Source organism: Macrosteles quadrilineatus, unplaced genomic scaffold (genome assembly GCF_028750875.1).
Source record: "Macrosteles quadrilineatus isolate MER2022 unplaced genomic scaffold, UCM_ALF_1.0 Scaffold_8__2_contigs__length_117827958, whole genome shotgun sequence".
NCBI lineage: Eukaryota > Metazoa > Arthropoda > Insecta > Hemiptera > Cicadellidae > Macrosteles > Macrosteles quadrilineatus.
The window spans coordinates 48746802-48761705 of NW_026542601.1; the positions used below are offsets into that span (position 1 = coordinate 48746802).

The 14904-nt window shown below is 34.8% G+C and overlaps 1 protein-coding gene across 2 annotated transcripts in view; it reads left to right on the forward strand.

The window, feature by feature from the left end:
- Nucleotides 1-661: 661 nt before the first annotated feature.
- LOC129000968 (interleukin-1 receptor-associated kinase 4-like) overlaps nt 662-14904 on the forward strand; it is a 29162-nt gene continuing 14919 nt past the window's right edge. The window contains exons 1-3 of one of the 2 annotated variants that reach the window (XM_054428076.1): nt 662-675; nt 1536-1759; nt 12845-13014. In XM_054428076.1, coding sequence (XP_054284051.1) covers nt 1590-1759; nt 12845-13014 — 340 coding nt within the window. In that variant the 5' untranslated portion in view covers nt 662-675; nt 1536-1589. Of the gene's footprint in view, nt 676-1520; nt 1760-12844; nt 13015-14904 lie in introns of those variants that run through there. The other variant, XM_054428075.1, reaches the window with a different exon arrangement.

Here is a 14904-nt window from a genome sequence, read left to right on the forward strand (position 1 = left end):
TTCAGTAATTTTACTGTGGTGTTGTAGATGATATTTAAATTAAATAATTAAAATAAAGTTGACCATTTAAAACACTATCCTTGTCTGATTTTACGGCTCTATATAATATATATTATATCGAATTCTTCCAGGGTTAATTAATATTTCAAACTTATCTTGTGACGTATGTAAAATTTCCATGTTTTCATCAATGCTGCTGTTATTATGCTGATATCAAACTAGTGATGTTCAGCAAAGGTTAAGTTTTGAGGTGGTCTTCTTTTATACTGTATGTGCTCTTTATAGCGTTTCGAGAAAGAGAACCAAATCTGGGGTACGGGTACACCATCGATTTATTATACATCGATGGGGTACACTTCCATAATATCTGTTGGCACAAACAACCGAATGAAAATATCAATCGATATATCGTTTAATTAATTATGTAAGATTTTTTTATTCGATATATCGACCGATATTTGCATTCGGTTGTTTGTGCCAACAGGAACAGATATGGAAGTGTACCCCAAATCTGTTAAATACCATGGTTAAATACTGTACATAAGAAAGTATGTTTTATCTATGACATACCTATACCTTATCTATGCCTATACGATCACGTTTCCAAATTGCTACTTAAATGTAAGACTTTCTCTGTATCATTTGATTAGTTGTCATAATCCAGATTTTTCCTTTGTACTGTGTTTAGGCCGTGGCTTGATTTTTTTACATAATAATGCTATGATTCTTTGTTTTGTTTACATTTATTTACGTCACGTCGTTATTTTGTAACCATCAAAACTTTGAGTTACTTTAAAATACAGGCATTATCAAAAATTTAAATTGGTTATCTATATATATAAAAGGCAAAGCCCTCACTGACTGACTCACTCACTCACTCACTCATCACTAATTCTCCCACTTCCCATTTACCTAGGAGGCTGAAATTTGGTTCACTGATTCTTTAGGCATTAAATAGGAAAACTAAGCTGTTTTTATTCTGATCGGACTCTTGGGCTCCGCCCCAGTGGCTCTGGAGTTTCCCATGTTAACCTTATGAGTTTTCATATTGAGATTATAAAGAAGTGTTATTTATAAAGAAAGATTGCATTGGCATTGAAGTTTATCCCAAACTAACTCAACAATACTCACCAAAAACAAGTTTGAGTGGAGATTCCTATGCTTAATCGTCAGAGTTCTGTACATTTATCTTAAATTGTTTTAGTTTCTACCATAGTGTCCTTTTATTACCTCAGTGCCTACTTCAAAAGTTTTTCTCGCGAGTTTTAGGCTAGAATTTTAGGTTATGCAAGCCCAAAAACCTTTTCTTTTACTAAAGCCTAAGTTACTGTTTTACAATTAATTATCTCAACCACTTCATATTATTATCTATATGATATGTCCTTTAACTTACTTTGATGAAATTTAACTTCAGAATTAATTAAACCAACCAAACTGCAACATTAACTTGTTAAAAACCAAAAAGTTATTCATTTACTGCTTATTTTATATTTCCCTATTCATAGGCTAGTTTTAATTCATCTATTATTGAACAGGGCTTGGCCATTCTGTAAATATCTTGGTCTTGGTTTTTGTATCCAACCTTGAAAATGACTAAAGTGAGCAATGAAGATGTGGAAATAAGAAAATTACCTGCAGGCTCAACTTTTAAACTATGTCAAATTCTCGAGAGTGGTGATGGATGGAGACAGTTGATGGCTGCAATACCAATTTCATGTCAAGAGGGGAATCCACCAAAATACACAGTTGAACATATGAAGTAAGTATTAAAAAATAATTGAGGAGAAAGGGAGTTTAAATTACCCTTGTGAAGTACCTATTGGTAAGTTAGGCCTGTTAGTTTTATGTGTTATCGTAATTTATTACCTATGTAATTTAATTGTAATTTGTATACATACGTAAATGATTTTATGTTTAAAATGACACCATCAATCTCCCATGGGGTATAAGATGAAGAACCGGAAATAAGGTAATTTAGGCAAAACCTATTACAGTACATTATCATCTGAGGGGGGGGGGGGGGCTTAGCAGGTGTAGTATTGGGCTTACCAGTACTTTCGTAGTCCTCACTCTTCTCTAATTCTTAGTAGCCTACGGTAAGTCACTAAATCTTCTCCAATTCATCCGGTTATCGCTGAGTTTATTAAAAATTTATTTTAGCTAACTTAAGATAACTTAGCAACTTAGAAATGGTAGGTAAGTAAAGAATTGTTAAAACTATACATCCTAATTTACTTATCATATCCTACATATGGAGATTGAGTGAGGAAGCATCCATCCTCCATCAAACATAAAAATCATTTCATTTTCATTGAACATATAAAAATGAAATTTTATTTTTTAATCTATAGACATTGTATTTTGTATTCATAACTAGGCCATTTCCACATTTTGCTAGGCCAACTTGGCATGGACTAAACGTGGAATCATTTAACTTAATGAACCCACCCCACACTTTAAGGCTCCTAGGCCTAAGTTAAGTACCGGTAGCTTATTAATGTAAAAGATTTTAACTTGGCCACTTTCTGTCAAGCATTTTTCAGTCCCATTTTCTGCACATCATGGTCTGAAATTTGTGATCCGCTTTGTTCTGAAAGTGACTTAAACTTACGGTACTGTATTTTATTTTTTGTCACCGTTCTTATTTTGTTTTATGTGTCTCAACTCTATGTAGCCTATCTTACTTACTTTACTTGCATACTTGTATTTATCCCACTGGAAGCTTTTCAGCCGTGGTCGTCATTGGTAGTTGTCAGCCTTCACTCATCAAGGAATTCTTCTACTGAATAATAGGCTTTATTTAATAGAAACATCTTCAGCATTTTCTTGAATTTAGCTTGATCTTCACAGAATCTTAAGTTATCATGTCCATTCCTTTACTTGTCCTATTGCATTATCTGTAGCCTATGCTTAAAGGAATAAAATCTATTGTCTATTGTCAAAATATTCATAGGCATACTCACAGTTAATCATCCTCCTCCCATCAGCCCAAAATTAGCAAAAATGCCCTACATGTGTTCTGAACAAAGATGAGTTGTTGGGCAATTATACCTCAAGGTTCTCATCTTGATCCGTTTCTCTTCTGTATCTTATTAAACGATATCATTGATAGAATCATCCCTGATGCTGAATGTCTGTTTTTCGCCGATGATAGACAATAGACAATAGACAATAGACAATTTATTCATCGTTCAGTAATTACAAAATTACAATAGATTTCGTCAAACAGAATATATAAATAAAGGTTACTTTTTAAAATCTAGGTCCTTGTTTTTGAATTTAACATCAAAAAAATCATCTATTTTGTACATTGGATTGATTTTACACCACTTTAACAGTTTGTCAGAGAAAACATTTAAAGGCAAAGAGCTGAATTCAACAGGAAACTTATTAAATATTTTAAGACCCAAGTAGGTATGGTAATTCTGAGTTCTTGACAGCCTTACTCTATCTAAATCTAATGTACCTCTATTTCTTGTTTGGTAACTATGGACACTATCTCTAATTACATATTTGTGGTAGTTTTTTTTTAACAAAAATAGACACTTCATATATGTACAGACTAATTACAGTTAATATATCTAATTTTACAAACAATGGCTTACAATGGTCTCGTTTTCTACTACCAGTCACAATCCTTATCGCCTTCTTTTGTACTTTCAAAACATCTGTAATTCCTACTCCATTTCCCCAAATAACAATGCCATATCTAATAATGCTTTCAAAGAATGCAAAGTAGGCTAATTTTAGATAAGTGTCAGTTACATGATTTCTTAAATTACTAAGTAGGCAAACCACTCTGGATAATCGAGCACAAATAGAGTCTATATGCTGCTGCCAAGATAACCTACTATCAATGTGTATACCCAGTAATTTTACATAGTTATAGCTAACATTATCATGAGTAGAGATTAATAAACAATCAGTTTTGTCGGTGTTCAGCTTTAAACCATTAGAGGTAAACCATTTGGTTGCTTCATTTAGAGCCTGTTCGTTTAAACATTGCAATTTTTCTAAATCCAAATGACTACTGAACAAAGTGGTGTCGTCAGCATAAATACAAACACTACTACTACTAGGAACATTGAAAGACAAATCATTCATCAAAATTAAAAATAAGATAGGCCCCATTATCGACCCTTGTGGGACTCCATATTTGACCTCAGTGACCTGCGATCTCTGACTATTTACTTCTACTACCTGTTTTCTATCTTTAAGGTAAGACACAAACATATTTAATTCACTGTCATGAAAACCGTAATGAGATAGTTTGTCCAAGAGGATACTATGTTGAACACAATCAAAAGCTTTACTCAGATCACATAATGTGATCTGAGCAAAACACCTATCTTCTAAAGCATTTAAGATCTTATTTACAATACTATCTACAGCCAGTGTTGATGACAGACCTAGCCTATATGCAAATTGACTACTGCTAAACAAGTTGAGACATTCAAAGTAGGTACATACCTGCTTTTTTAAAATTTTTTCCAATATCTTAGCCATTGTAGGGATGCAGGATATAGGGCGGTAACTACTGGGTAAATTTTTCTCCCCTTTTTTGTATACTGGAACTACCCTGGAGAGTTTCATAAAGGAGGGAAAAACACCATCTTCAAGACATCTATTAATACAAAAGGTAAGTGGACTTAAAATTAACATAATCACAGCCTTAATTAAATTACTATTTAAACCATATATATCTCTTGTTTGAGAATTTTTTAAAGACAAAGCCACACTTAAGACCTCACTTTCAGACACTTTGGAAAATTTAAAATTTAAATCAGGACAAGGACTTTTTTCACCATCAGATTAGCACTCAACTCGGACACTTCGATGTTTTCACAGATATCTTCAACCACTGCAGAGAAGTAGGTACTGTAGTCGTCTGGAGACACATCAGCCATGTTCTTCTGCGTGGACCTCCCAGCTGCTGAATTTATCACCGACCATGCCGTTTTACACTTGTTAGCAGACATGTCAATAAGTTCTTCATTCTTCTTCTTCTTAGCATCACAAAGAGCGGTGCGGTATCTGCCCCTCAGAGTCTTGGATAAGGTTAGGAAATTTATGTCCCCACTGGTCTTATACAAGTCATGATAAAATATTATCAACTTTTTCATTTCAGCTAGTTCGGGTGTATACCATTTACCTGGTTCCTTCTTCTTTCTTATGGATCCTTGTAGTTTTGTTTTAGTCAGGGGGAAACATAAATTAAAATTTGATAAAAAACAGTCCCAGAAGAGGTCAAAGCATTCTTCAGTGGATAAACACGGGTCATAGACGAAATTCCAGCATACCTGGCTCAGGTTATTGCAAAAGTTGTCCATCTTCGCAGTCGTTATTCTTCTGGTATACAAAATATCAGGAGCCAGCAAGATGTTCTCTATTGAAGCTAGACTTTCAAAAATAATAGCATCATGATCACCGAGCAGAGGTTTAACAACTTTTATAGTAAAATCTGTGGATGAAATATTGGTAAGTAAGTTGTCCAAACAAGCAGAACCCCTCGTCGGTAAAGTATTGGCACAATAAACATTGAACTGACGCAATGTGTTTTTAAAACTTGTTACACTAGGCCTGGTAGTAGTTACATCAAATTCTGCATTAAAGTCACCACATATTATTAATTTAACCATCTTACCCCTACTTATAAGGAAAATTAGCATTTCTTCAAGCAACTGCAGAAACCGATCCGTCTTACCATTTGGAGACCGATAGACAGACACCACAATAGCATTAAAATATTTAATTTCAACAGCTGTTGCTTCAAAGTCCTGTTCATAACAAAAATTATTTAAATCAATCTTCTTCACGGTCAAATCATTCTTGGTTATTATGCTAACTCCACCACGACTTAGGCGAGTACGGCAAAAACTATTAGCAAGTTGATAACCCGTCGGTAAGCAATAATTCACCTCATCTTCTCTTAGAAAGTGCTCACAGAAGCAAGCAACATTAATATCACATTCAGTAAGAAACTGCTCAACCTCTAGAATTTTATTGCTTAAGCCTTGAATATTAACTGATAATAGCCTAAAAGTCTTAAATGTATTAGGCCTAGGCCCCAGAATTTCATTGAAGTCAGGTGTAGCTCTTGTGTTACCAGCCTCTAGGCTGCAATCAAATATATTTGACCTAATTGAGGAGTTATTGGGACTTGACCTTGTATAGGGTTCTACGAGCGTTTCCTTCCTAAAAAAGAAGATTGTTCAGATTGCCTATGGAAGGAAGATGCCAAACCTCCCATCCTTTGTTTATTTCTAAATTTACTAATCAGAACACCATCAGGCCAAATTTCAGCATTTAGCAAGTTGTAGTTTTTGTTAGCAGGAATACCTACCTTGAATGATTTGTAGTGTCCTAGAAATTTAGGTTTTATTTCATAACATACTGTCTCTACTTCATATACACTTTTTATATGTTCCGTAATATGTTTGTCAGTAACCTCCAACCCTAGTCTAGAGATGAAAAACCATCATATTTTTCCGCCACTTTAAGAGATGATGTAGATTTAGCAGTTCCCAATACAACATTTGGTGATTCCACACTTTTTGGCTTCGGGTGAGAAGTCACATTGCTTTCATTATTTTCTTTGTTATTATTAGTTCTTCTCCACACATTAGTATGTCTGTGTCTTCTGTTCTTAACCTCCTTCCATACGTTTCCATCATAATGTTCAATATTTACATTCGATCTGTCATCTGCTGACATCGTCATCAAGTTAGAGTTAGTCACATCCGATTGGTCGTCTTCCATATCCCCGTCCACCGAGAGCGAAAATGTATCCCGGTTTAGGTGGTCCTTGGGCAAAGCCCTCTGATTATCTTTTTTCAATGGTGAAGTGGAGTTAGAGATTTCAGAACCAACAGACTGAACAGACTCATTCTTACTCCCTGCTGTCGGTCTGTTCTTCCTACTGGTCTGTGCATGCACGTTTGAAACTTTATGTGCAGACGAATTTCTTGACTTCGAAGTTTCATGTTCGAATGCTGATTCAGCCCCATTATTACACCTAGGAATAGCCGTCAACAAATTATTCAGTTTATCATTAATACTTATATTGTCACAGACAAGACTATCTACGGTACACATTAGGTTAGTCATTAATTTAACTGAACTAATGCTATTTCTGGGATCCTTTATATTAGAAACCATAGCTTTCAAGTCCTCTAGGCACGTAACACAAAACCAATGTGAATGTGAATCTAATTTAGTAATCATGTCATATTGTTCATCAGATATTGAAACACAACTAATGTGATTCCATTTACCACAAAATCCTTCACACTGGATGCACTTTTCCTCAGATTTAAACTCCAAATTACACGTACCACAAAACTCATCGTCTTCTCCAGCCACCATCTTGACTTTTTTTTTATATAAAATCTACTCCTCTGTTGCTTCCATCGAAGACTGCCATAGACTGCAAACCTGCTTGCAGAGGATCTGTGAATTGTACGCCCAGAACTGCATGAAGTTTATCCCCAAAAAGTGTCAGATAATTACCTTTCATCGTTTGTCTTCATTCATCTGCTTTGACTATTGACTGGACTGATCTACATTGGAGAGGGTTGAATTGGTCGGCGATCTGGGAGTAATCCTGACAAGCAACTTCAGCCCTGGTGATCTCTAAAATTCAATTGTGTCAAAGGCGTCTCAGATGCTGGGATTCATCATAAGAACTTCAAGGAGAGGTTTAAGTGTTGAAGCCATGAAGACGGTTTTTACTTCTCTGGTGCGATTTGTGCTGGAATTTGGCTCTGGTGCGATTTGTGCTGGAATTTGGAAGTGTCGTGTGGTCCCCTTATCAACTTGGACTGATCCAGGGACTCCAAAAGATCCAGGACAGGTTCGTGCATGTCGTGGGAGTGAAGATTGGCTACGACTACCTGAATGTGCCGCTCCAGCATGTAGAGGAGTCACTGGGCCTGAGTACCCTCTTGGTGAGAAGGCAGATGCACAACTTGGTCTTTCTTCGGAAGATTCTCGTTGGTGAGCTGGACTCTCCTGATCTCACTGGAATACTCAACCTTAGAGTTCCTGGCCGAACCCGCTTCACTGATCTCTTCTGCCATACCTCGTGCTCTACAAACTATGACTTAAATAGCACCATACCGCATCTGCACAGGCTCGGAAACCTGATCTCGGAGGACTACGACTTCTTCCACGACAGCAGCCGACGTCTGAAGACAGCTTTTCTCTAGCCTTAGTACTCCTTGAGGGGAAATAATAGCTGTTGTTCAAATCAAATCAAATCAAATAATCTTTATTCATTTTTTTGTATTTACATGAATACATTGAATAGAGTCACATTTCTTATAACTAATGTCCTTAATTAAAATATGATGGTTGCAAATAAAACTGTTTTATGTTGTTGTATGACAATGACACTAATAATTCTTTTTTTTTTATTTTACATTCCTTGAATTTAAAAAATCTTTACTTGAAAAGATAGGATGAGTCAATAGGTATTCTTTAAGGCGGGTGAAACTGGTATATTTTTCTTCACAAAGAATATTCTTAGGTAGATTATAAAGAAATTTAGTACCTACCAATAAAAGTTGTTTTATTTTCAAAAATCTGTAATTTATGCGGTTCTATATATCTGTTATTTCTCAAGTTGTATGTATGTGATTTTTTACTGTATTTTTGTGTGTTTAATTTTTTTACATGTTAAATGGTTTCAAATATACAGGGTCGCTGAAAAGTAACTTGCACCCCCCCCCCTTAACTTTTCAACCATTTGAGATATTTGAAATCGGTTTGCGGCAACCTTCTTAGATATGAGGGGCTACAATAATTATGGTCAATTTTGAAAATTTTGCCCTTGGGGGTAGCGGGGGGAGGGGGTAGCTCAAAATTTTCAAATGGCAAGTATAGTCGAGTTTGGTATCAGTTTACAGGTCTTGATGAAACATAAACATTGACATAAAGAAAACCAAAATCGGCTCACTAATAACAAAAAGGTGCCTTAAAACGTTTCAAATCCAAATAACCATGAGGGTGGAAAAAAATTAACTTGCACCCTCTTTAACTTTTTAACTATTTGAGATATTTGAAATCGGTTTGCGGCAACTTGTTTGGATATAAAGGCTACAATAATTATGGTCAGTTTTGAAAATTTTGCCCTTAGGGGTAGCGGGGGTAGAGGGAAGCTCAAAATTTTCAAATAGCAAGTATAGTCGAGTTTGGTATCATTTTGTAGGTCTTGACGAAACATAACAATTAACATAAAGAAAATAGAAATCGGACCATTAATAACAAAATGGCAGTTCAAAATTACTTTAAATAACCATTTTTTCAATCATTTTTAGCTGCCATTTTGTTTTTAATGCTCCGATTTCTATTTTGTTTATGTTAATTGTTATAATTCGTCAAGACCAAAACAATGATACCAAACTCGACTATACTTGCTATTTGAAAATTTTAAGCTACCCCCTACCCAAGCTACCCCTAAGGGCAAAATTTTCAAAACTGACCATAATTATTGTAGCCCTTAATATTCAAACAATTTGCCGCAAACCGATTTCAATTATCTTAAATAGTTTAAAAGTTAAAGAGGGTGCAAGTTAATTTTTTGTCACCCTCATGGTTATTTGGATTTGAAACGTTTTAGGGCGCCATTTTGTTATTAGCGAGCCGATTTTGGTTTTCTTTATGTCAATGTTAATGTTTCGTCAAGACCTGTAAAATGATACCAAACTCGACTATACTTGTCATTTGAAAATTTTGAGCTACCCCCTACCCCCGCTACCCCTAAGGGCAAAATTTTCCAAATTGACCATAATTATTGTAGCCCCTCATATCTAAGAAGGTTGCCGCAAACCGATTTCAAATATCTCAAATGGTTGAAAAGTTAAGGGGGGGGTGCAAGTTACTTTTCAGCCACCCTGTATATAGGTCATAAACTGTCATGATTCCTAATTTGGAAAAGTATGGTTTTGTGGATTTTCTATTTTTTATATTAAAGATAATTCGTAATGCTTTCTTTTGCTGTTTCAGAATTTTTTTAAGGTTTTTATTGCTAGTCCCGCCATATTAAGGAACGCGGCAGCGTTCCGCCCCGCCAAGTCCCCCAGCGGTACACAGCTGCTGCAGTGTATATATACATGACGTGACAAAGTGGCTTTTTTACTCGTCTATAGCTCTGAAGAAACAAAAGCTATTAAAATAATTGTTCATCCACTGGATAGGGGCAATCATTCTTGGCAAAATAAAAAAAAGAATTTAAAAAAAGGTTGTGTTTGAGCCAAGAAAAACTAGTTTGAAAATTCACAAATTTTCCGTGTTCTCCTTCTTCTCCTTAAATGTTGACGGACCTACAGCCCAAACCACTGGCTCAATTTTAATGTTTTTTATGTTGTTTGAAAGCCCTTAGCGTGTAGATGTGCCTTTTGAGGGTCACAAGTCGGTGCGTTGACCCATAAACCCTTGGCAAGCCCTCAAAGTACGATTTTGGCCCATTTAAATAACATGGGATTAAAATCAAAACAAAAGAAGGATCAGCTGCGATTAAATCTCAATTAATTTAAAATGTTAGAGAAATTCATAGGATCAGCTGAAAAATTATTTTAAAACTTTTATAAAGTATTTTTTTTCAGGTATACCGAATGATTTGAGCTACTTACTATATAAAATTACTTAGAGCAGTGATATTCCCCGATACTTTCCATTGAAAAATGCAGTGTACCGATGGTACACTGGTACAGCAGCTCGTCATTTTTAACAGTTTAATACTACTTATCAAAACATATGAAACCTAGGAACTTGAAACTTAGTACTAGTACTAAGGTTAGTTTTAACATTGTTTCTTCATAATATTGCCAAAATTTATTTAACTAAATAGGGTTAGTTTTATGTTTTGATACACTAAAACAAATAAAACAATCGGGAAAATCCGTCTACGTATGTTAAACAAGCAAAAAAGTGAATGTAAAAAGTGATATGTAAATTTAGGATAAAAATGAGTTTTTCAATATTTGTTTTGCCTTATGCTATTTCTAACAAACCTAATCTGTTTGATTACATTTTTACTTCTCTAATAAGGGCTCAATTTACACTAGTCTTTAGATATACGGGTTTAATTATCGGAACACTTATGTAACACCAATGCATTTTATGTGTAGTTGTGCCCTGGTCTATATATAAGAGAAAAGAGGATTTTTATTTTAACTGTTAATTTTCTACAAAAATAAATACAATCTAACAAAAAACCACTAAGTGGTAACACTTCCCCCGCCAAGTCAGCAACCCAAAAAAGACAATAAATCACCACTTTTCCGCCAAGTAAAACCATGTAATGTATGTATGTTTGGCCACTTGGCGGCAGACTTTTGCTTGATCACTTTAAAAAATACCATAAAATTAGTTTCATTGAGCAAGTATCTCTCCCAATAGTACATTGCTAGATGAGAGCTTATTTTACAAAATTTGACCTTATTTGTGTCACATTTCATAAAATCATAATAGTGATGGTTTTATATTTACTGATTACCTCGAAATTATTATACTTAGTTGGACTAATTAATTAGAGAAGTTGATTTGTGAAATTATCCACCAACGTAACTTTAATGAAAAAAAAAAACAAGCAAAAGTCTGCCGCCAAGTTGCCAAACTTACATACATTACATTGTTTTACTTGGCGGAAAAGTGGTGATTTATTGTCTTTTTTGGGTTGCTGACTTGGCGGGGGAAGTGTTACCACTTAGTGGTTTTTTGTTAGATATAGCAATACCATAAGCCATATGCGAGTTGATCAGAGCAAAATAGATTGATTTGAGAGTGTTAATATTGCATACATGAGACATTTGTCTCAAAGCATTGTTGTAACCTGTGCTAGTAATACATTTGTTGTAAAGTTCTGTAGAGCTATTGTTGAAATTCAGGCATTTACATCAAACATTTTTTTTGTAGTTTAGTCTATTGCCTTATTATTTACATACATTGCTGTCGCACCAGATCATACAGTCCTGTCATCATTATTGTTTTGTTAACATTGTCATTTTTGCATTTATTATTAGCTTGCACCCATGTTCTTTCGAATCATTTTGTGAATCCGTCTCATATATCTTGTCATCGTGTTATGCATGTACTGTCACTGCGGCAAAGTTGTTCCTGCATGTTTTCATTTCAATATTCCTGTGTACAGTCCATATTAGCATAGACAAATAGGATAAATATAGACTGTCAAAGGAAGGTTCTGGCGCCCACCGCTAGGTTTGCCGTGTAGTTACGGCACTCATTGCTGCAGGCAAGGAGCGCAGGAGCCGTTTGCGACCAGCATATGCTGCAGCGGTTCGGCCGGCAACTACACGGCAAACCTAGCGGTGAACGCCAAAACTTCTGCTAACCGCAGCACAGCTGACGGTTTTTTTTTTCTATTTTTGTCTATGATATTAGGCATCGTTTTGTATGTTATTATCAACTTCTCTTGTTAGCCATACAAATTTGATTTCAATTGTAAATTGGTGTTGCACCGTTGAACTGTAGATAAATAAATAAATAAATAAGTTATTACTGTAGATCTAATGCAAATAACTTAGCTATAGATAGACTACAAGGCCTATATCAATTAATATACATTTTGCCACTTAGCATATAGATTTGTTACTTATAGACTAAGTTTAGTAAACTTATTTGAGTTCTTAACGCTATTGACATTGTTACGATTTTTGTAAAGGAACATTTTTGTTACGATGTCTAAGCCTTTGTTATGAGTTGACTGATAATAGGCTATATAGCGGTAAGTTAAACTAGTTTCAAATTGAACTCTCATAGGTTTAAGAAACAGTTCAATAAATCGCTAACAAGCTTTGATCTAGTTTACATTTTTTTTTTATAGGTTAATTGAAAACGCAGGAATGTGCCAAAAACGTCCCTTTTCGGAAATACTTCTTGAGGAATGGAGCACTAGTGGTAAATGTCGACCAACTGTTTCTGTGTTGCTTCAGTGCCTCTTGAAGGCTGAATTGTATCGTGCTGCTGATTATGTCGCTGTTGAACTACTTAAAGGTGAACATTTTTTTACTATTCTGTCAATCTATAAATTAATGTGTATATGTTCTTTCTAGTTGATCCCAGCTATGTAGGCCAAAAATCTTAACGGAGGACCGGGTTCGATTCCTGGCATCCACAAAACATATGGGTTTGGATTGCTTGCTCTAAAAGGGTTTAAAAGTAAATACTGCAAGTACTCTGCAATACCTTCTGTAAAAAATGCCATGGGTGTAGACAACAAGAAAAAAATTAAAAGTAATGATTTTGCAATAGGCCTACATAGTGACCTTTACAACGTGTGTGTGTGGTGCTTTGAGTTTAGGATAGTAAATGTATAAGCTGAAAACAGTCATGATTCTTATTTCTTTAAAGTGCTCTTTAGTGGATTCTTTTGATTTTAGTTTTAACATGAGGCGAATTGTTTTTTTCTTATCTTCCAGAATGCTATTTAGACTAAAATTTTATGTGCCCACATAAAGACACAACCTAAAAGAACTGTGTGATTCAATTAAGGAATAATATACTGTACCATTTTTAAGGTTTTTAGATTACTAAATTTTGACATCTGTCTTAATGCATATATGCCTGAAGTGACTTTTTACAAACGTTTTCAATATGACTGTCCCAGTTAAATTTATCATTTATATGCAAACCAAGAAATTTTATTGTTTTAACTTCATTAGTAAAATTGTATCCATAAAAATATTTAACCCAGCTGCATTTTTGCTAGTTGAAGAAAAATTGAAATAGGCTAATTAGTTTTTATTGCATTTGGTGATAAATGGATTTAATTTAAATGTTTAATACATTTGGAAAGTCAACAAAAGAAGAGACTTCCTCATCAGAATTTGAATTACCGGACATTTTTATATTGATGTCATCAGCAAATAAACAAACATGATTTGGAGATTCTATCAATGAGGGAAAGTCAGTCAAGTAAATTAAGAAAAAATACAGGGCCGGATTTAGCATTTTTGCACCCCTAGGCCCAAATAATTTTCCGCCCCCTAGGCTGCTGGTCACAGTTACTTTCCTTCAAACCTTTATTAAAAACTATAACATCATGCCCATAGGCCTAAGTTAATTACTTGAATACCACTCCTCGTTGGAATCATTGCAAGTTTTTATTTTTAAGAATTGACTTGTTTAGGCTTAACAAAATGCCGTCTAAACATTTTTAGCAATTTTATGTTTTTAATAAATGCTCACGTTTGTGGCCGTGCGACTGAAACAAAACAACTCAACCCACCGAGCATTCCTGCAAAAAATAAAAAACATGGCCATTGATTCCAATTCCAGGCCCAAAAACATGAACTCCATACAGTGCGTGATACCATAGATTAAACATACTTCTTTAGTAGATTTGTCATCATTTTGGATTAGCTTAAACAATTCTTGTTATATAATGAGTATGATTTATCTATGTTTAAACCTAGTTTATCCAAAATAAAACGATCTAATCATTAACAATAGGTCGTCTCCTTTTTATATTACAAGAAATTAAAACACACATCATAGAACTAACCCTCAAATAATAGAAACAAAATTACGTCAAAACTAACGTCCAGTGTCACCAACATGAACAAAATGTTGAATTAACAATGTCATAAGAAGTCGACTTGAGTTATATTTAATCTATGGTCGTACTTGCATCTAGGTTATATTTCTTCTAGGATGGTAACAATGTCTAGCACGCGTGCGCCCCTAATCACTCTGATCCCTAGCCAACATAGTGGCAGTGCAGTGGCAATACGATGCGTACCCCTTGGGCGCTCGTCAACGTCAACATCCCTACAGCCTACTCCCATAAACTAGTTTAAATTTCCTAACAATTATTTCTTCTTATGAACTTCAGAATCACAATGCTTTGGAGTTTTTTTTATCAACTACCGGTATGACTATTTT